The 22,790-nt window shown below is 59.2% G+C and overlaps 1 protein-coding gene across 1 annotated transcript in view; it reads right to left on the minus strand.

Annotated features, from left to right (window-relative positions):
* Positions 1-22,544, minus strand: part of SYMPK (symplekin scaffold protein) — a 35,919-nt gene extending 13,375 nt beyond the window's left edge. Inside the window, 9 exon segments of the mRNA XM_065044251.1 lie at positions 788-869; positions 2,789-3,024; positions 6,249-6,399; positions 8,800-9,013; positions 11,831-11,981; positions 12,977-13,131; positions 15,718-15,957; positions 19,140-19,310; positions 22,241-22,544. Of these exon segments, the coding sequence (XP_064900323.1) occupies positions 788-869; positions 2,789-3,024; positions 6,249-6,399; positions 8,800-9,013; positions 11,831-11,981; positions 12,977-13,131; positions 15,718-15,957; positions 19,140-19,310; positions 22,241-22,544 (1,704 nt within the window).
* Positions 22,545-22,790: the final 246 nt, after the last annotated feature.

The following is a 22,790-nucleotide window of genomic DNA, read 5'->3' on the forward strand; positions in this document are numbered from 1 at the left end:
AGGTGATTCTGGCGCCATTTTGACCCCTGAGGTGATTCTGGCGCCATTTTGATCCTAAGGTGGTTCTGGCGCCATTTTGATCCTAAGGTGGTTCTGGCGCCATTTTGAGGCAGTTTGGGGGTCGCTCTCTTTATCGATAATCCCCACATTAGTAACTTTTTGTACATTTTCTTCCAGTATATAAGAAAATTGAGGCTAAAACTCCCCAATTTGGTGCCCCTGGAGCTGCCATTTTGATCCCTGAGGTGATTCTGGCGCCATTTTGAGCCTGAGGTGGTTCTGGTGCCATTTTGAGCCCTGAGGTGATTTGGCGCCATTTTGACCCTGAGGTGATTCTGGCGCCATTTTGACCCTGAGGTGATTCTGGCGCCATTTTGAGCCCTGAGGTGATTTGGCGCCATTTTGACCCTGAGGTGATTCTGGCGCCATTTTGAGCCTGAGGTGATTTGGCGCCATTTTGAGCCCTGAGGTGATTCTGGCGCCATTTTGAGCCCTGAGGTGATTCTGGCGCCATTTTGACCCTGAGGTGATTCTGGTGCCATTTTGAGCCTGAGGTGATTCTGGCGCCATTTTGACCCTGAGGTGATTCTGACGCCATTTTGACCCTGAGGTGATTCTGGCGCCATTTTGAGCCTGAGGTGATTCTGGCGCCATTTTGTGCCCTGAGGTGATTCTGGCGCTATTTTGAGCCCTGAGAGGTGATTCTGGCGCCATTTTGACCCTGAGGTCCCTTCCAATCCCTGCCATTCAGCATCTGGCTTGTCCCCACGTCCCCAGGTGTCCTCACCTCGTCCTCGCAGTACTTGCGGATCACCTCCAGCGCGCTCTCGGTGATCAGCGGCGCCTCCAGCACCACCTTGGTGAAGATCCTGCGGGAAAGGGACGTCATCACGTGGGGATGTCACCATGTGGGGATGTCACCATGTGGGGACACACACGGGGCAGCCCTGGGGACCATCTGGAGGGACATTCATGGCCCAAGAACACAAAGGTTCTCCAGAGCCGCATAAAGTGGCTGCTGTCCCCATCCCGTCCCTGGTGACACCATCCCATCCCTGGTGTCCCCATCCCATCCCTGGTGACACCATCCCATCCCTGCTGTCCCCATCATATCCCTAGTGTCACCATTCTGTCCTTGGGGTCTCCATCCCATCCCTGGTGCCCCCATTCCTGGTGTCTCCATCCCATCCCTGTGTCCCCATCCCACCCCTGGTGTCACCATCCCACCCCTTGTGTCCACATCCCACCCCTGGTGTCCCCATCCCCTCCCCGGTGTCCCCATCCCATCCCTGTGTCCCCATCACGTCCCTGGGCTCTCTATCCCCTCCCCAGTGCCCCCATCCCATCCTTGGTGTCCCCATCCCATCCCTGGTGTCCCCATCCCATCCCTGGTGTCCCCATCATGTCCCTGGTGTCCCCATCATGTCCCTGGGCTCCCTATCCCCTCCCCAGTGCCCCCATCCCCTTCCCAGTGTCCCCATCCCCTCTCGTTGCCCCCATCCCCTTCCCAGTGTCCCCATCCCATCCCTGGTGTCCCCATCCCACCCCTGGTGTCCCCATCACGTCCCTGGGTTCCCCATCCCCTCCCCAGTGCCCCCATCCCATCCTTGGTGTCCCCATCCCACCCCCGGCGTCCCCATCCCATCCCTGGTGTCCCCATCCCCTCCCCAGTGTCCCCATTACATCCCTGGTGTCCCCATCACGTCCCTGGGCTCCCCATCCCCTCTCGTTGTCCCCATCCCCTTCTCAGTGTCCCCATCCCCTTCCCAGTGTCCCCATGCCCTTCCCAGTGTCCCCATCCCCTCTCATTGCCCCCATCCCATCCCTGGTGTCCCCATCCCACCCCTGGTGTCCCCATCATGTCCCTGGGCTCCCTATCCCCTCCCTAGTGCCCCCATCCCATCCTTGGTGTCCCCATCCCCTCTCGTTGTCCCCATCCCCTTCCCGGTGTCCCCATCCCCTCTCGTTGTCCCCATCCCCTTCCCAGTGTCCCCATCCCCTCTCGTTGTCCCCATCCCACCCCTGGCGTCCACATCCCATCCCTGGTGTCCCCATCCCGTCCCTGGTGTCCCCATCATGTCCCTGGGCTCCCTATCCCCTCCCCAGTGCCCCCATCCCCTTCCCAGTGTCCCCATCCCCTCTCGTTGTCCCCATCCCCTTCCCAGTGTCCCCATCCCCTCTCGTTGCCCCCATCCCCTTCCCAGTGTCCCCATCCCGTCCCTGGTGTCCCCATCCCACCCCTGGTGTCCCCATCACGTCCCTGGGTTCCCTATCCCCTCCCCAGTGCCCCCATCCCATCATTGGTGTCCCCATCCCATCCTTGGTGTCCCCATCCCCTCTCGTTGCCCCCATCCCACCCCTGGCGTCCCCATCCCACCCCTGGCGTCCCCATCCCATCCCTGGTGTCCCCATCCCGTCCCTGGTGTCCCCATCATGTCCCTGGGCTCCCTATCCCCTCCCCGGTGCCCCCATCCCCTTCCCAGTGTCCCCATCCCCTCTCGTTGTCCCCATCCCCTTCCCAGTGCCCCCATCCCGTCCCTGGTGTCCCCATCCCACCCCTGGTGTCCCCATCACGTCCCTGGGTTCCCTATCCCCTCCCCAGTGCCCCCATCCCATCCTTGGTGTCCCCATCCCCTCTCGTTGTCCCCATCCCCTCTTGTTGCCCCCATCCCCTTCCCAGTGTCCCCATCCCCTTCCCAGTGTCCCCATCCCCTTCCCAGTGTCCCCATCCCCTTCCCAGTGTCCCCATGCCCTTCCCGGTGTCCCCATCCCCTCTCGTTGTCCCCACCCGTCCTTCTGGTCGGGCTTGTCGTGCAGCCCCCCCAGCAGCCCCACGAGACACTGGTCGTAGCGGTGCAGGTCTCCGGCGGCGCCGCGCGCCAGGTGCCGGTTGTACTCCTGGAACAGCCAGGCCAGCGCCAGGTCCAGGCGCGACCGCGCGTCCTCCAGCACGAACGCCAGCACCTCGGCCTTGGCGGGGACGTCGAACTGCGTCACCAGCGACGCCAGGATCTTCACGCGGGCCTGGGGGGACACGGGGGACAACGGTGACGAGGAGCCCGCGGGGACAATGGCGCTGGGGTCCCCATTGATGAGCGTCCTGGCGCTTCCCAGTACAGCGGGGACATCAGGGCTCCCAGTGCCTCCCAGTATCCCCACCAGTGTGCCCAGGAGCATCTGACTGCCCCACTGTGGGGACACCAGTGCTTCCCAGTGCCTCCTTGTACCCCCCCAGTGCCTCCCAGTATCCCCACCAGTGTCCCCAGTAGCATCTGACTGCCCCACTGTGGGGACACCAGTGCTTCCCAGTGCCTCCTTGTACCCCCCCAGTGCCTCCCAGTATCCCCACCAGTGTCCCCAGTAGCATCTGACTGCCCCACCGTGGGGACACCAGTGCTTCCCAGTGCCTCCTTGTACCCCCCAGTGCCTCCCAGTATCCCCACCAGTGTGCCCAGGAGCATCTGACTGCCCCACTGTGGGGACACCAGTGCTTCCAGTGCCTCCTTGTACCCCCCAGTGCCTCCCAGTATCCCCACCAGTGTCCCCAGTAGCATCTGACTGCCCCACTGTGGGGACACCAGTGCTTCCCAGTGCCTCCTTGTATCCCCCAGTGCCTCCCAGTATCCCTCCAGTGCCTCCCAGTATCCCCCCAGTGCCTCCCAGTATCCCCCCAGTGCCTCCCTGTACCCCCCCAGTGCCTCCCTGTACCCCCCCAGTGCCTCCCAGTATCCCCACCAGTGTGCCCAGGAGCATCTGACTGCCCCACTGTGGGGACACCAGTGCTTCCCAGTGCCTCCCAGTATCCTCCCCAGTGTCCCCAGTATCCCCACCAGTGTCCCCAGTAGCATCTGACTGCCCCACTGTGGGGACGCCAGTGCTTCCCAGTGCCTCCTTGTATCCCCCAGTGCCTCCCAGTATCCCCCCAGTGCCTCCTTGTATCCCCCAGTGCCTCCCTGTATCCCCCCAGTGCCTCCTTGTACCCCCCAGTGCCTCCCAGTATCCCCACCAGTGTGCCCAGTAGCATCTGACTGCCCCACTGTGGGGACACCAGTGCTTCCCAGTGCCTCCTTGTATCCCCCAGTGCCTCCCAGTATCCCCCCAGTACCCCCCCAGTGCCTCCTTGTATCCCCCAGTGCCTCCCAGTATCCCCACCAGTGTCCCCAGTAGCACCTCAACGACCACCCCAGTGCTTCCCAGTACAGTGGCTGCCACACTGCGGGGACACTGGTGACACCAGTGCCTCCCAGTATCCCCACCATTGTCCCCAGTAGCATCTGACTCCCCCACTGTGGGGACGCCAGTGCTTCCCAGTGCTTCCTTGTATCTCCCAGTGCCTCCCTGTACCCCCACCAGTGTCCCCAGTAACATCTGACTGCCCCACTGTGGGGACACCAGTGCTTCCCAGTGCCTCCTTGTATCCCCCAGTGCCTCCCAGTATCCCCCCAGTGCCTCCCAGTATCCCCCCAGTGCCTCCCAGTATCCCCACCAGTGTGCCCAGGAGCATCTGACTGCCCCACTGTGGGGACACCAGTGCTTCCCAGTGCCTCCTTGTATCCCCCAGTGCCTCCCTGTACCCCCCCAGTGCCTCCTTGTATCCCCCAGTGCCTCCCTGTACCCCCCCAGTGCCTCCCAGTATCCCCCCAGTGCCTCCCAGTATCCCCACCAGTGTCCCCAGTAGCATCTGACTGCCCCACTGTGGGGACACCAGTGCTTCCCAGTGCCTCCTTGTATCCCCCAGTGCCTCCTTGTATCCCCCAGTGCCTCCCAGTATCCCCCCAGTGCCTCCTTGTATCCCCCAGTGCCTCCCTGTATCCCCCCAGTGCCTCCCAGTATCCCCCCAGTGCCTCCCAGTATCCCCACCAGTGTGCCCAGTAGCATCTGACTGACCCACTGTGGGGACGCCAGTGCTTCCCAGTGCTTCCTTGTATCCCCCAGTGCCTCCCAGTATCCCTCCAGTGCCTCCCAGTATCCCCACCAGTGTCCCCAGTAGCACCTCAACGACCACCCCAGTGCTTCCCAGTACAGTGGCTGCCACACTGCGGGGACACTGGTGACACCAGTGCCTCCCAGTATCCCCACCAGTGTCCCCAGTAGCATCTGACTGCCCCACTGTGGGGACACCAGTGCTTCCCAGTGCCTCCTTGTATCTCCCAGTGCCTCCCTGTACCCCCACCAGTGTCCCCAGTATCCCCACCAGCGCTTCCCAGTACAGTGGGGACATCAGGGCTCCCAGTGCCTCCCAGTATCCCCACCAGTGTGCCCAGTAGCATCTGACTGCCCCACTGTGGGGACACCAGTGCTTCCCAGTGCCTCCCTGTACCCCCCCAGTGCCTCCCAGTATCCCCACCAGTGTGCCCAGTAGCATCTGACTGCCCCACTGTGGGGACACCAGTGCTTCCCAGTGCCTCCTTGTATCCCCCAGTGCCTCCCAGTATCCCCCCAGTGCCTCCTTGTATCCCCCAGTGCCTCCCAGTATCCCCCCAGTGCCTCCCAGTATCCCCACCAGTGTCCCCAGTAGCATCTGACTGGCCCACTGTGGGGACACCAGTGCTTCCCAGTGCCTCCCTGTTCCCCCCCAGTGCCTCCCAGTATCCCCCCAGTGCCTCCTTGTATCCCCCAGGGCCTCCCAGTATCCCCACCAGTGTCCCCAGTAGCACCTCAATCACCACCCCAGTGCTTCCCAGTACAGTGGCTGCCACACTGCGGGGACACTGGGGACACCAGTGCCTCCCAGTATCCCCACCAGTGCCTCCCAGTATCTCCCCCAGTGCCTCCCAGTATCCACCCCAGTGCCTCCCAGTATCCCCCCAGTGCCTCCCAGTGTCTACCCCGGTGCCTCCCAGTATCCACCCCGGTGCCTTCCAGTATCTCCCCCAGTGCCTCCCAGTATCCACCCCAGTGCCTCCCAGTATCCCCCCAGTGCCTCCCAGTGTCCACCCCAGTGCCCCCAGTATCCAACCCAGTGCCTCCCAGTATCCCCCCAGTGCCTCCCAGTATCCCCACCAGTGCCCCCACTATCCAACCCAGTGCCTCCCACTATCCAACCCAGTGCCTCCCAGTATCCCCCCAGTGCCTCCCAGTATCCCCCCAGTGCCCCCCAGTGCTCCCCAGTGCCTCTCAGCCCTCCCCCAGCTTCCCCTCAAGTCCCTCCAGTGCTCTCAGAGACCCCCCCAATGCTTCCCATTGCCTCCCTGTGCCCCCCAGTGCCTCCCAGTGCCCCCCAGTGCCTCCCAGTGCCCCGGGGCTACCTGCGCGGCGCCGCTGGCGGCCACGGCGCGCTCGGCGCGGAGGATGCGCTTGACGGCGCCCAGTTTGAGCTTCTCGATCTGCACGTCGCTCAGCGGCTTCAGCGCGTCGCTCAGGCGGAAAACCTTCTTCCGGCCCCCCGCCCCCGCCAGCCTGGGGGGGGGACACAGAAAGGGACCCTCAGCACCCGCACAGGCACCGATGCACCCACCCCCCCGATTTAATCAACCCCCGTGAGTTAATTAACCCCCCCACAATGACTCAAATACCATGTTGAGTCCAAACCCCCATTGATTCCAAAGCCCCATTGACTTCAAATCCCCCCCATTGACTTCAAATCCCCCCCATTGACTCCAAATCCCCCCCATTGACTCCAAATCAACCCCACAGACTCCAAATCAACCCCACAGACTCCAAATCAACCCCACAGACTCCAAATCCCCATTAACTTCAAGTCCCCACTGACTCCAAATCAACCCCATTGACTCCAAATCAACCCCATTGACTCCAAATCAACCCCACAGACTCCAAATCAACCCCACAGACTCCAAATCAACCCCACAGACTCCAAATCCCCATTAACTTCAAGTCCCCATTGACTCCAAATCAACCCCATTGACTCCAAATCAACCCCACTGACTCCAAATCAACCCCATTGACTCCAAATCAACCCCACTGACTCCAAATCAACCCCACTGACTTCCAATCAACCCCATTGACTCCAAATCAACCCCACTGACTCCAAATCAACCCCATTGACTCCAAATCAACCCCACTGACTCCAAATCAACCCCACAGACTCCAAATCAACCCCACTGACTCCAAATCAACCCCACTGACTCCAAATCAACCCCACAGACTCCAAATCAACCCCATTGACTCCAAATCAACCCCACAGACTCCAAATCAACCCCACTGACTCCAAATCAACCCCACTGACTCCAAATCCCCATTAACTTCAAGTCCCCATTGACTCCAAATCAACCCCATTGACTCCAAATCAACCCCACTGACTCCAAATCAACCCCACTGACTCCAAATCAACCCCACTGACTCCAAATCTACCCCACTGACTCCAAATCCCCCCCATTGACTCCAAATCAACCCCATTGACTCCAAATCAACCCCACAGACTCCAAATCAACCCCACAGACTCCAAATCCCCATTAACTTCAAGTCCCCATTGACTTCAAATCAACCCCATTGACTTCAAATCAACCCCACTGACTCCAAATCAACCCCACTGACTCCAAATCAACCCCACTGACTCCAAATCAACCCCACTGACTCCAAATCAACCCCATTGACTCCAAATCAACCCCACTGATTCCAAATCCCCATTAACTTCAAGTCCCCATTGACTCCAAATCAACCCCACTGACTCCAAATCAACCCCACTGACTCCAAATCAACCCCACTGACTCCAAATCAACCCCATTGACTCCAAATCAACCCCATTGACTCCAAATCAACCCCACTGACTCCAAATCAACCCCACTGACTCCAAATCAACCCCACTGACTCCAAATCAACCCCACTGACTCCAAATCAACCCCATTGACTCCAAATCAACACCATTGACTCCAAATCAACCCCACTGACTCCAAATCAACCCCACTGACTCCAAATCAACCCCACTGACTTCCAATCAACCCCATTGACTCCAACCCCCACACACACTGACCCCAACTCCCCATTGACTCCAAATCCCCATTGACTTCAAATCCCCCCCATTGACTCCAAACCCCCCACACACTGACCCCAACACCCCATTGACTCCAAACCCCCCCCATTGACTCCAACCCCCTCTCCATTGACTCCAAACTCCATTGACTCCAAACCCCCCCCATTGACTCCAACACCCCATTGACTCCAAACTCCCCATTGACTCCAAACCCCCCATTGACTCCAACTCTACTTCCATTGACTCCAACCCCCCATTGACTCCAACTCTACTTCCATTGACTCCAACCCCCCGTTGACTCCAACCCCCCATTGACTCCAAACTCCCCTCATCATTGACTCCAAACTCCCCTCATTGACTCCAACCCCCCATTGACTCCAAACTCCCCTCATTGACTCCAAACCCCCCATTGACTCCAAACCCCCCACTGACGCCAAAGCCCCCACTGACGCCAAACTCCCCATCGACTCCAACTCCCCCCCATTGACTTCAAATCCCCCCTCATTAACTCCAACTCCCCATTGACTCCAAATCCCACCCATTGACTCCAAACCCACAATAACTCCAACTCCACATTGACCCCAAATCCCCATTGACCCCAAGTCCCCATTGACCCCAAATCCCCATTGACCCCAAATCCCCATTGACTCTAATCCCAGGTCTAAAACACACCTTAATTACGCCCGAGGTGACAGAAACAATTGGCTTTTCAGGGTACGAATTTAGCAACAATATTCTGTATAAAGTCCCTGTTTCACTCCTCTTTCTGTCCCGCTCGACTCCAACACCCAGACCTGCGCAACCCCTTAATCCCAGGTCTAAAACTTGTCTTAATCTCAGCCCGGTTTGGGGTGCACACGGGGACTCACCGGGGCTGTGTGGCCGGCATGATGGGCTCGGGGCGGCGTTTGGCCTGGGGGGCCTCCTCCTCGGGGTGTGGGGAGGCCGAAGCCTGGGCCCCCAGCACCGAAATGGCCTGACCCTGGGCCAAGGCCGACAGGCGCCGCCGGATCAGGACGCTCTCAGGCTTGGCGGCCTTCTCCTCGCGGGCCTCCTCCTTCAGCTGCTTCGTCTGCTCCACGCCTGGGATAAGCGGGAGGGGGTGAGTCAATGGGGGGGTTTGGGGTCAATGTTGGGGGATTTTGGGTCAATGGGGAAGGGTTTTTGTCAATTGGGGGTGGTCTTGGGTGAATGGGGGTGGTTTGGGGTCAATGTTGGGGGGTTTTGGGTCCACGTTGGGAGGATCTGGGTCAATGGAGGGTGGTTCTGGGTCAACGCTGGGGGTTTTGGGTCAATGGGGAGGGGATTTGGGTCAATGGGGAGGGGATTTGGGTCAATGGGGAGGGGATTTGGGTCCATTGGGTGGTTTGGGGTCAACGTTGGGGGTCTTTGGGTCAATGGGGAGGGGGTTTGGGTCAATGGGGAGGGGGTTTGGGTCAATTGGGGGTGGTCTTGGGTGAATGGGGGTGGTTTGGGGTCAATGTTGGGGGGTTTTGGGTCCACATTGGGAGGATCTGGGTCAATGGAGGGTGGTTCTGGGTCAACGCGGGGGGTTTTGGGTCAATGGGGAGGGGATTTGGGTCAATGGGGAGGGGATTTGGGTCAATGGGGAGGGGATTTGGGTCCATTGGGTGGTTTGGGGTCAACGTTGGGGGTCTTTGGGTGAATGGGGAGGGGGTTTGGGTCAATGGGGAGGGGGTTTGGGTCAATTGGGGGTGGTCTTGGGTGAATGTGAGTGGTTTGGGGTCAATGTTGGGGGGTTTTGGGTCCACGTTGGGAGGATCTGGGTCAATGGAGGGTGGTTCTGGGTCAACGCTGGGGGTTTTGGGTCAATGGGGAGGGGATTTGGGTCCATTGGGTGGTTTGGGGTCAACGTTGGGGGGCTTTGGGTCAATGGGGAGGGGTTTTGGGTCAATGAGGGGTGGTTCGGGGTCAACATTGGGGGGTTTGGGGTCAATGGGGGGGGGGTTTGGGTCAATGAGGAGGGGGTTTGGGTCAATGGGGAGGGGGTTTGGGTCAATTGGGGGTGGTCTTGGGTGAATGGGGGTGGTTTGGGGTCAATGTTGGGGGGTTTTGGGTCCACATTGGGAGGATCTGGGTCAATGGAGGGTGGTTCTGGGTCAACGCTGGGGGTTTTGGGTCAATGGGGAGGGGATTTGGGTCAATGGGGAGGGGATTTGGGTCCATTGGGTGGTTTGGGGTCAACGTTGGGGGGTTTTGGGTCAATGGGGGGTGGTTCAGGGTCAACATTGGGGGGTTTAGGGTCAATGGGGAAGGGTTTGGGGTCCATTGGGTTGTTTGGGGTCAATGGGGGTGGTATGGGGTCAATGTTGGGGGCTTTTGGGTCAATGAGGGATGGTTTGGGGTCAATGTTGGGGGGTTTTCGGTCAATATTGGGGGGTTTTGGGGTTAACATTGGGAGGTTTTGGGTCAATGTTGGGGGGTTTGGGTCAATGGGGAGGGGGTTTGAGTCAACATCGGGGGGTTTTGGGTCAATGGGAAGAGGTTTGGTCAATGTTGGGGGGTTTTGGGCCAACGGGGGATGGTTTGGGGTCAACGTTGGGGGGTTTTGGGCCAACGGGGGATGGTTTGGGGTCAACGGGGGATGGTTTGGGGTCAACATTGGGGGGTTTTGGGCCAACGGGGGATGGTTTGGGGTCAACGTTGGGGGGTTTTGGGCCAACGGGGGACGGTTTGGGGTCAACGCTGGGGGGTTTTGGGTCAACGGGGGATGGTTTGGGGTCAACGTTGGGGGGTTTTGGGTCAATGGGGGATGGTCTGGGGTCAATGTTGGGAGGCTCAGGGTCAACATTGGGGAGTTTTGGGTCAACGGGGGATGGTTTGGGGTCAACGTTGGGGGGTTTTGGGTCAATGGGGGATGGTCTGGGGTCAATGTTGGGAGGCTCAGGGTCAACATTGGGGGGTTTTGGGTCAACGGGGGATGGTTTGGGGTCAACATTGGGGGGTTTTGGGTCAACGGGGGATGGTTTGGGGTCAATGTTGGGAGGCTCAGGGTCAACATTGGGGGGTTTTGGGTCAACGGGGGATGGTTTGGGGTCAACGTTGGGGGGTTTTGGGTCAATGGGGGATGGTCTGGGGTCAATGTTGGGAGGCTCAGGGTCAACATTGGGGGGTTTTGGGTCAACGGGGGACGGTTTGGGGTCAACGCTGGGGGGTTTTGGGTCAACGGGGGATGGTTTGGGGTCAATGTTGGGGGGTTTGGGGTCAACGCTGGGGGGTTTTGGGTCAACGGGGGATGGTTTGGGGTCAATGTTGGGGGGTTTGGGGTCAACGTTGGGGGGTTTTGGGACAATGGGGTTGGTTCTGGGTCAACGTTTGGGGGTTTTGGGTCAATGTTGGGGGCTTTTGGGTCAATGTTGGGGGTTTTGGGTCAACATTGGGGGCTTTTGGGTCAATGGGGAAGGGTTTTGGGTTAATGGGGAGGGGTTTTGGGTCAATGGGGAAGGGTTTTGGGTCAATGGGGAGGGGTTTTGGGTCAATGGGGAAGGGTTTTGGGTCAATGGGGAAGGGTTTTGGGTCAATGGGGAAGGGTTTTGGGTCAATGGGGAGGGGTTTTGGGTCAATGGGGAGGGGTTTTGGGTCAATGGGGAAGGGTTTTGGGTCAATGGGGAGGGGTTTTGGGTCAATGGGGAAGGGTTTTGGGTCAATGGGGAAGGGTTTTGGGTCAATGGGGAAGGGTTTTGGGTCAATGGGGAAGGGTTTTGGGTCAATGGGGAAGGGTTTTGGGTCAATGGGGAAGGGTTTTGGGTCAATGGGGAGGGGTTTTGGGTCAATGGGGAAGGGTTTTGGGTCAATGGGGAGGGGTTTTGGGTCAATGGGGAGGGGTTTTGGGTCAATGGGGAGGGTGGGGACAGGAATGGGGACAGGGGACAGACAGACCCGGTCCCAGCCCGGCCGCCGTCATCTGGGTGGCCATGAGACGAGCCAGGTGCTTGATCTGCGCGGCCGTGCCGGCCGACTCCACCGGCGTGTAGGTGGCCTGGAAGGAGGCGGGCATGGCCTCGGGGAGGTACACCATGCTGATCAGCACCTAAAACGGGGGGGGACACCACGTCAGAGCCCCCCAAAAGTGTCACATTGTCCCCAAAGTGTCACATCAACCCCCAGAGTGTCACATCATCCCCATGGTCATGGCCTCGGGGAGGGACACCATGCTGATCAGCACCTAAAACGGGGGGGACACCACGTCAGAGCCCCCCAAAAGTGTCACATTGTCCCCTCAAAGTGTCACATCAACCCCCAAATGTCATTGTCCCCAAAGCGTCACATCATCCCCAAGGTGTGACATCATCCCCCCAGAGTGTCACATTGTCCCCAAAGTGTCACATCAACCCCCCAGATGTCACATCCCACCCCAGATGTCACGTCCCACCCCAGAGTGTCCCAACCCGTCCCAGATGTCACATCCCACCCCAGATGTCACGTCCCACCCCAGATGTCACATCCTACCCCAGAGTGTCCCAACCTGTCCCCAGATGTCACATCCCACCCCAGAGTGTCCTGACCCGTCCCAGATGTCACATCCCACCCCAGATGTCACATCCCACCCCAGATGTCAAATCCCACCCCAGAGTGTCCCAACCCATCCCAGATGTCACATCCCACCCCAGAGTGTCCCAACCCGTCCCTGATGTCACATCCCACCCCAGATGTCACATCCCACCCCAGAGTGTCCCAACCTGTCCCTGATGTCACATCCCACCCCAGATGTCACATCCCACCCCAGATGTCACGTCCCACCCCAGAGTGTCCCAACCTGTCCCTGATGTCACATCCCACCCCAGATGTCACATCCCACCCCAGATGTCACATCCCACCCCAGTGTCCTGACCCGTCCCCAGATGTCACATCCCACCCCAGATGTCACATCCCACCCCAGAGTGTCCCAACCCGTCCCAGATGTCACATCCCACCCCAGATGTCACATCCCACCCCAGGATGTCCCGACCCACCCCAGATGTCACATCCCACCCCAGGATGTCCCGACCGGTCCCCGATGTCACCCCCGATGTCCCCAGGTCTGACCAGGTTGGCGACGTTCTCGGGCGTCAGCAGCGGCTGCAGGAACTCGGCCGTGATGTCGGTGTCCGAGGGGGCGCTGGCCTGGCCGCCCCCCTTGGGGACCGTCACCGCTGTCACCTCCAGGTCCTTGTCCTCGTCGTCCTCGCCCAGGGGGGGCTCTGACACAAACGGGGTCACCACCAGGACATGGGGACCCCAGAGAGGGACTTGGTGGGGGTGTGATGCCACCAGCTGTCCCCAGTGTCCCCAGGAGGGACTGGGAGGACCTCAGGGACACTGGGAGGACCATAGGGACACTTAATGCCACCACCTGTCCCCAGTGTCCCCAGGAGAACACTGGGAGGACCATAGGGACACTTAATGCCACCTACTTGTCCCCAGGAGGGACTGGGAGGACCTTAGGGACACCAGGATGACCTGATGGACACTTAATGCCACCACCTGTCCCCATTGTTCCCAGGAGGGACTGGGAGGACCTGAGGGACACTGGGATGACCTTATGGACACTTAATGCCACCACCTGTCCCCAGTATGGACTGGGAGGACCTGAGGGACACTTAATGCCACCTACTTGTCCCCAGGAGGGACTGGGAGGACCTGAGGGACACTGGGAGGACCTGAGGGACACTTAATGCCACCTACTTGTCCCCATTGTCCCCAGGTGGGACTGGGAGGACCTGAGGGACACTTAATGCCACCACCTGTCCCCAGTGTCCCCAGGATGGACTGGGAGGACCTTAGGGACACCAGGATGACCTGATGGACACTTAATGCCACCACCTGTCCCCATTGTCCCCAGGAGGGACTGGGAGGACCTGAGGGACACTGGGAGGACCTGAGGGACACTTAATGCCACCACCTGTCCCCATTGTTCCCAGGAGGGACTGGGAGGACCTGAGGGACACTTAATGCCACCACCTGTCCCCAGTGTCCCCAGGAGGGACTGGGAGGACCTTATGGACACCAGGATGACCTGATGGACACTTAATGCCACCACCTGTCCCCAGTGTCCCCAGGAGAGACTGGGAGGACCATAGGGACACTTAATGCCACCTACTTGTCCCCAGGAGGGACTGGGAGGACCTTAGGGACACCAGGATGACCTGATGGACACTTAATGCCACCACCTGTCCCCATTGTTCCCAGGAGGGACTGTGAGGACCTGAGGGACACTGGGATGACCTTATGGACACTTAATGCCACCACCTGTCCCCAGTGTCCCCAGGATGGACTGGGAGGACCTGAGGGACACTTAATGCCACCTACTTGTCCCCAGGAGGGACTGGGAGGACCTGAGGGACACTGGGAGGACCTGAGGGACACTTAATGCCACCACCTGTCCCCAGGAGAGACTGGGAGGACCTGAGGGACACTTAATGCCACCTACTTGTCCCCATTGTCCCCAGGTGGGACTGGGAGAACCTGAGGGACACTTAATGCCACCACCTGTCCCCAGTGTCCCCAGGATGGACTGGGAGGACCTGAGGGACACCAGGATGACCTGATGGACACTTAATGCCACCACCTGTCCCCATTGTCCCCAGGAGGGACTGGGAGGACCTGAGGGACACTTAATGCCACCTACTTGTCCCCAGGAGGGACTGGGAGGACCTGAGGGACATTTAATGCCACCACCTGTCCCCATTGTCCCCAGGAGAACACTGGGAGGACCATAGGGACACTTAATGCCACCACCTGTCCCCAGTGTCCCCAGGAGAGACTGGGAGGACCTGAAGGACACTGGGAGGACCTGAGGGACACTTAATGCCACCACCTGTCCCCAGTGTCCCCAGGAGAGACTGCGAGGACCTGAGGGACACTGGGATGACCTTATGGACATTTAATGCCACCACCTGTCCCCAGTGTCCCCAGGAGAGACTGGGAGGACCTGAGGGACACTGGGAGGACCTGATGGACACTTAATGCCACCTACTTGTCCCCAGGAGGGACTGGGAGGACCTGAGGGACACTGGGATGACCTGATGGACACTTAATGCCACCACCTGTCCCCAGTGTCCCCAGGATGGACTGGGAGGACCTGAGGGACACTTAATGCCACCTACTTGTCCCCAGGAGGGACTGGGAGGACCTGAGGGACACTGGGATGACCTGATGGACACTTAATGCCACCACCTGTCCCCAGTGTCCCCAGGATGGACTGGGAGGACCTTAGGGACACCAGGATGACCTGATGGACACTTAATGCCACCACCTGTCCCCATTGTCCTCAGGAGAGACTGGGAGGACCTTATGGACACCAGGATGACCTGATGGACACTTAATGCCACCACCTGTCCCCATTGTCCCCAGGAGAGACTGGGAGGACCTTATGGACACCAGGATGACCTGATGGACACTTAATGCCACCACCTGTCCCCATTGTCCCCAGGAGAGACTGGGAGGACCTTATGGACACCGGGATGACCTGATGGACACTTAATGCCACCACCTGTCCCCATTGTCCTCAGGAGGGACTGGGAGGACCTTATGGACATTTAATGCCACCACCTGTCCCCATTGTCCCCAGGAGAGACTGGTAGGACCTGAGGGACACTTAATGCCACCCCTTATCCCCACTGTCCCCAAAGGGCCACCAGAAGAACCCAACGCACATTCACCCCCACCCATCCCCTAGTGGGCACCAGACGAACCCAAATCACCTCCAACACCACCACCCATCCCCATGACACCCCAACGGCGGTGCCAACGGTGTCACCCCCCCCCCCCCCACACTTCATCCTCACCGATCTTCATCTTCTTGAGCGCGGCGTCGGGCTCGTCGCGCGGGCGCTTGCGGGCGTCGCGCGGGCTGGGGAGGCTGCGGGCGATCTCGCTCTGCTGGGTGCCCAGGTCTACCAGCAGCGTGGTGATCTGCGCCTGGAAGTCGCCCGAGGCCGGGTGGCGCAGCACGCTCAGCAGGTGCAGCTTCAGGTTCTTCCGCACGCTGCTCACCTGCGACTTGGCCAAGGTGGGCGGGAGGTTGGCTGCGGAGGAGAGGGACAGCGTGAGGGACAGTTGGGGACACTTTAGGGACACCTATGGACACCTGGAGTCAATGGACACCATGGTTGGGTGGCATCAGATGGAGGTTCCAAGGTCTTCAAGATGCTGCTCAACTAAGAGTTGGACAGGTTGGCCAAAAGCATTGGGGGGGACACCTGGGGACACCTTATGGACACCTGGGGACACTATTATGGACACCTGGAGACACTTTATGGACACCTATGGACACCTGGAGTCATTGGACACCATGGTTTAGGTGGCATCAGATGGAGGTTCCAAGGTCTTCAAGATGCTGCTCACCTGCGACTTGGCCAAGGTGGGCGGGAGGTTGGCTGCGGAGGAGAGGGACAGCGTGAGGGACAGTTGGGGACACTTTAGGGACACCTATGGACACCTGGAGTCATTGGACACCATGGTTGGGTGGCATCAGATGGAGGTTCCAAGGTCTTCAAGATGCTGCTCAACTAAGAGTTGGGCAGGTTGATCAAAAGCATTGGGGGGGACACCAGGGGACACTATTATGGACACCAGGGGACACTATTATGGACACCTGGGGACACTATTATGGACACCTGGGGATGTCTGGGGACACCTGGAGTCAATGGACACCATGGTTTGGTGGCATCAGATGGAGGTTCCAAGGTCTTTAAGATGCTGCTCAACTAAGACTTGGGCAGGTTGGCCAAAAGCATTGGGGGGGACACCTGGGGACACCAGGGGACACTATTATGGACACCTGGGGACACTTTATGGACACCTATGGACACCTGGAATCATTGGACACCATGGTTTGGTGGCATCAGATGGAGGTTCCAAGGTCTTCAAGATGCTGCTCAACTAAGAGTTGGGCAGGTTGGCCAAAAGCATTGGGGGGGACACCTGGGGACACTATTATGGACACCTGGGGACACTTTATGGACACCTGGGGACACTTTATGGACACCTGGGGACACTATTATGGACACCTGGGGACACTTTATGGACACCTATGGACACCTGGAGTCATTGGACACCATGGTTGGGTGGCATCAGATGGAGGTTCCAAGGTCTTCAAGATGCTGCTCAACTAAGAGTTGGGCAGGTTGGCCAAAAGCATTGGAAGGGACAGTGTAAGGGACACCTGGGGACACTATTATGGACACCTGGGGATGTCTGGGGACACCTGGAGTCAATGGACACCATGGTTTGGTGGCATCAGATGGAGGTTCCAGGCTCTTCAAGATGCTGCTCAACTAAGAGTTGGGCAGGTTGGCCAAAAGCATTGGGGGGGACACCTGGGGACACTATTATGGACACCTGGGGACACTTTATGGACACCTATGGACACCTGGAGTCAATGGACACCATGGTTGGGTGGCATCAGATGGAGGTTCCAAGGTCTTCAAGATGCTGTTCAACTAAGAGTTGGGCAGGTTGACCAAAAGCATTGGGGGGGACAGTGTTAGGGACACCTGGGGACACTATTATGGACACCTGGGGACACTATTATGGACACCTGGGGATGTCTGGGGACACCTGGAGTCAATGGACACCATGGTTTAGGTGGCATCAGATGGAGGTTCCAAGGTCTTCAAGATGCTGCTCAACTAAGGGTTGGGCAGGTTGGCCAAAAGCATTGGGGGGGACACCTGGGGACACCTTATGGACACCTGGGGACACTTTATGGACACCTATGGACACCTGGAGTCATTGGACACCATGGTTGGGTGGCATCAGATGGAGGTTCCAAGGTCTTCAAGATGCTGCTCAACTAAGACTTGGCCAAGGTGGGCGGGAGGTTGGCTGCGGAGGAGAGGGACAGAGTGAGGGACAGTTGGGGACACTTTAGGGACACCTATGGACACCTGGAGTCATTGGACACCATGGTTGGGTGGCATCAGATGGAGGTTCCAAGGTCTTCAAGATGCTGCTCAACTAAGAGTTGGACAGGTTGGCCAAAAGCATTGGGGGGGACACCTGGGGACACCTTATGGACACCTGGGGACACTATTATGGACACCTGGGGACACTATTATGGACACCTGGAGTCATTGGACACCATGGTTGGGTTGCATCAGATGGAGGTTCCAATGTCTTCAAGATGCTGTTCAACTAAGAGTTGGGCAGGTTGGCCAAAAGCATTGGGGGGGACACCTGGGGACACTTTAGGGACACCTATGGACACCTGGAGTCAATGGACACCATGGTTCGGTGGCATCAGATGGAGGTTCCAAGGTCTTCAAGATGCTGCTCAACTAAGACTTGGGCAGGTTGGCCAAAAGCATTGGGGGGACACCTGGGGACACTATTATGGACACCTGGGGACACTTTATGGACACCTATGGACACCTGGAGTCATTGGACACCATGGTTTGGTGGCATCAGATGGAGGTTCCAAGGTCCTCAAGATGCTGTTCAACTAAGAGTTGGGCAGGTTGGCCAAAAGCATTGGGGGGGACACCTGGGGACACCTTATGGACACCTGGGGACACTATTATGGACACCTGGGGACACTTTATGGACACCTATGGACACTTGGAGTCAATGGACACCATGGTTGGGTGGCATCAGATGGAGGTTCCAAGGTCTTCAAGATGCTGCTCAAGTAAGACTTGGGCAGGTTGGCCAAAAGCATTGGGGGGGACAGTGTAAGGGACACCTGGGGACACTATTATGGACACCTGGGGATGTCTGGGGACACCTGGAGTCAATGGACACCATGGTTTGGTGGCATCAGATGGAGGTTCCAGGTTCTTCAAGATGCTGCTCAACTAAGAGTTGGGCAGGTTGGCCAAAAGCATTGGGGGGGACACCTGGGGACACTATTATGGACACCTGGGGACGTCTGGGGACACCTGGGGACAACGGACACCACGGTTTGGGTGATGGAGAATCCCCAGGAGATGCAGCTTCAGGTTCTTGAAGATGCTGCTCAACTAAGACTTGGCCAGTTGGGGAGGGACCATTTGGGGACATCTGGGGACACCTGGGGACACCTGGGGACACCTGACACTGCGCTCTGGGTGGCATCAGCATCTGTCACCCTCAAGCTCCAGAACTCGGGAGCGTTTGGGGCCATGGGAACCTCAGCCGCTCTGTTCTCACGGGTGACGGTGACACCGGGGGGAGGTGACGGTGACACCGGGGGAGGGTGACGGTGACACCGGGGGGGGGTGACACTCACCGTGCAGTGTCTCGTAGGCCTGGATGACCTCGGCCATGAACATGGGGCGCTGGCGGGCGATGGAGGCCAACGAGCCCAGCGCCGCCGTCAGGTTGATGCTGGAGATGGCCGGGTGGACCATGAACTTGAGCAGCTGCTCCAGCGCCGCCTTCCCCTCCTCCCACAGCACGTCTGGGGACGTGGGACACGATGGGGACATGGGGACAATGGGGGGACACGGTGGGGGGGGGGGATGGGGGGAGACATGGGGAAATGGGGGGGGACACGTGGGGGGATATGGACAGGACACATGGGGGAATGGGGGGGACACGGAGGGGAAATGGGGGGGACACAGAGGGGACATATGGAGGGGACATGGAAGGGACACAAGGGGGAAATGGGGGGACACATGGGGGACATAGAGGGGACACATGGGGGGATACAGAGGGGACAGAGAGGGGACACGGGGGGACACATGGGGGAAATGGGGGGACACAGAGGGGACATATGGTGGGGACAGAGAGGGGACATGGGGGGACACATGGGGGAAATGGGGGACACAGAGGGGACATATGGTGGGGACAGAGAGGGGACATGGGGGGAAAATGGGGGGACATGGGGGGACACAGAGGGGACATATGGTGGGGACAGAGAGGGGACATGGGGGGACACATGGGGGAAATGGGGGGACACAGAGGGGACATATGGTGGGGACACATGGGGACATGGGGGGACACATGGGGGACATGGGGGGACACAGAGGGGACATATGGTGGGGACACATGGGGGAAATGGGGGGACACATGGGGGACATATGGTGGGGACAGAGAGGGGACACATGGGGGGATACAGACAGGACACATGGGGGAATGGGGGGGACACATGGGGGGAATGGGGGGGACACAGAGGGGACACATGGAGGGAACATGGAAGGGACACAAGGGGGAAATGGGGGGACATGGGGGGGACACATGGGGGAAACGGGGGGATATGGGGGGACATGGACAGGACACAGAGGGGAAATGGGGGGGGACACAGAGGGGACATATAATGGGGACACATGGGGGACATGGGGGGACATAGAGGGGACACATGGGGGGATACAGAGGGGACACATGGAGGACATGGGGGGACACAGAGGGGAGATGGGGGGGACACATGGGGGACATAGAGGGGACACATGGGGGGATACAGAGGGGACACATGGGGGACATGGGGGGGACACAGGGGGACACATGGACCACCCAATCCCATAGGTGACCTCCAATCCCACAGGTGACCCCAAATCCCACATGGACCCCCAAATCCCACATGGACCCCCAATCCCACATGGACCCCCAAAGCCCATGGGTGACCCCCCAAGCCCAGAGGGACCCCCTATAATCCCCACCAACCTCACATGGACCCCCCAATCCCACATGGACCCCCAATGCCATAGGTGACCCCCAATACCATAGGTGACCCCCAATGCCACATGGACCCCCCAAGCCCACAGGTGACCCCCCAATACCATAGGTGACCCCCCAATCCCACAGGTGACCCCCAATCCCACATGGACCCCCAATGCCACATGGACCCCCAATGCCACAGGTGACCCCCAATGCCACAGGTGACCCCCCAATGCCACATGGACCCCCAATGCCACAGGTGACCCCCAATGTCACAGGTGACCCCCCAATGCCACATGGACCCCCAATGCCACAGGTGACCCCCAATGTCACAGGTGACCCCCCAATGCCACAGGTGACCCCCCAATCCCACATGGAGCCCCCAATGCCACAGGTGACCCCCCAATCCCACATGGAGCCCCCAAGCCCATGGGTGACCCCCCAATGCCACAGGTGACCCCCAAATCCCATAGGTGACCCCCAATCCCACATGGACCCCCAATCCCATAGGTGACCCCCAATCCCACATGGACCCCCAATCCCATAGGTGACCTCCAATCCCATAGGTGACCCCCAATCCCACATGGACCCCCAATGCCATAGGTGACCCCCAATGCCACAGGTGACCCCCAATGCCACAGGTGACCCCCAATCCCACAGGTGACCCCCTAATCCCACATGGACCCCCCAAGCCCATGGGTGACCCACAATGCCACATGGACCCCCAATCCCACATGGACCCCCAATCCCACATGGACCCCCAATCCCACAGGTGACCCCCAATCCCACATGGACCCCCAATCCCACATGGACCCCCAATCCCACAGGTGACCCCCAATCCCACATGGACCCCCAATCCCACATGGACCCCCAATGCCACATGGACCCCCAATCCCACAGGTGACCCCCAATGCCATAGGTGACCCCCCAATGCCATAGGTGACCCCCCAATCCCACAGGTGACCCCCAATGCCATAGGTGACCCCCAATCCCACATGGACCCCCCATGTCACATGGACCCCCAATGCCATAGGTGACCCCCAATCCCACATGGACCCCCAATGCCACAGGTGACCCCCCAATCCCATAGGTGACCCCCCAATCCCACATGGACCCCCAATGCCATAGGTAACCCCCAATCCCACATGGACCCCCAATGCCATAGGTGACCCCCAATGCCACATGGACCCCCAATGCCATAGGTGACCCCCCAATCCCACAGGTGACCCCCAATGCCATAGGTGACCCCCAATCCCACATGGACCCCCCATGTCACATGGACCCCCAATGCCATAGGTGACCCCCAATGCCATAGGTGACCCCCAATCCCATAGGTGACCCCCCAATCCCACAGGTGACCCCCCAATCCCACATGGACCCCCAATGCCATAGGTGACCCCCAATCCCACAGGTGACCCCCAATCCCACAGGTGACCCCCAATGCCACAGGTGACCCCCCAATCCCACATGGACCCCCCAATCCCACATGGACCCCCAATGCCATAGGTGACCCCCAATCCCACATGGACCCCCAATGCCACAGGTGACCCCCCAATCCCACATGGACCCCCAATCCCACATGGACCCCCAATGCCACAGGTGACCCCCAATCCCACATGGACCCCCAATGCCACAGGTGACCCCCAATCCCACATGGACCCCCAATGCCATAGGTGACCCCCAATCCCACATGGACCCCCAAACCCACAGGTGACCCCCAACCCCCGCGCTCACTGTATTTGATGTAGGGGTGGTCCTTGGGGATGCGCTCCAGGCTGATGTCGCCCTCGTGGCGCTTGGGGACGTCGGAGTCGGGGACGCGGGGGGACAGGGTGACAATGAGCCCCTCCACGAACTTGATGGCGTGGGTGCGGACGCCGTCGTTGTCCGAGTCCAGCAGCAGGATGATGTCGTTGGCCATGGCCGTCACCAGCTCCCAACAGGCCTCCTGCAGCTCGCTGATGACCTTGGACTTGACCATCCACTGTGGGAGGTGAAGGGTTAATCCTGAGCCAGCACCCATGGGTGACACCCACATAATCCAAGGGTGACACCCCATAATCCAAGGGTGACACCCCCAGAGTCACCAAGACGCCTCCCACAGGCCAGTGATGACCTTGAACTTGACCATCAAGTGTGGGTGGCAAGGGGTTAATCCTGAGCCAGCACCCATGGGTGACCCCCCCAGCACCCAAAGGTGACACCAATACCCATGGGTGACCCCCCCAGCAGCCCCATAGCACCTATAGGTGACACCCCAACACATCTCCCGCAGGTCACTGGT

Source organism: Columba livia, chromosome 34 (genome assembly GCF_036013475.1).
Source record: "Columba livia isolate bColLiv1 breed racing homer chromosome 34, bColLiv1.pat.W.v2, whole genome shotgun sequence".
In the NCBI taxonomy this organism is placed as follows: domain Eukaryota; kingdom Metazoa; phylum Chordata; class Aves; order Columbiformes; family Columbidae; genus Columba; species Columba livia.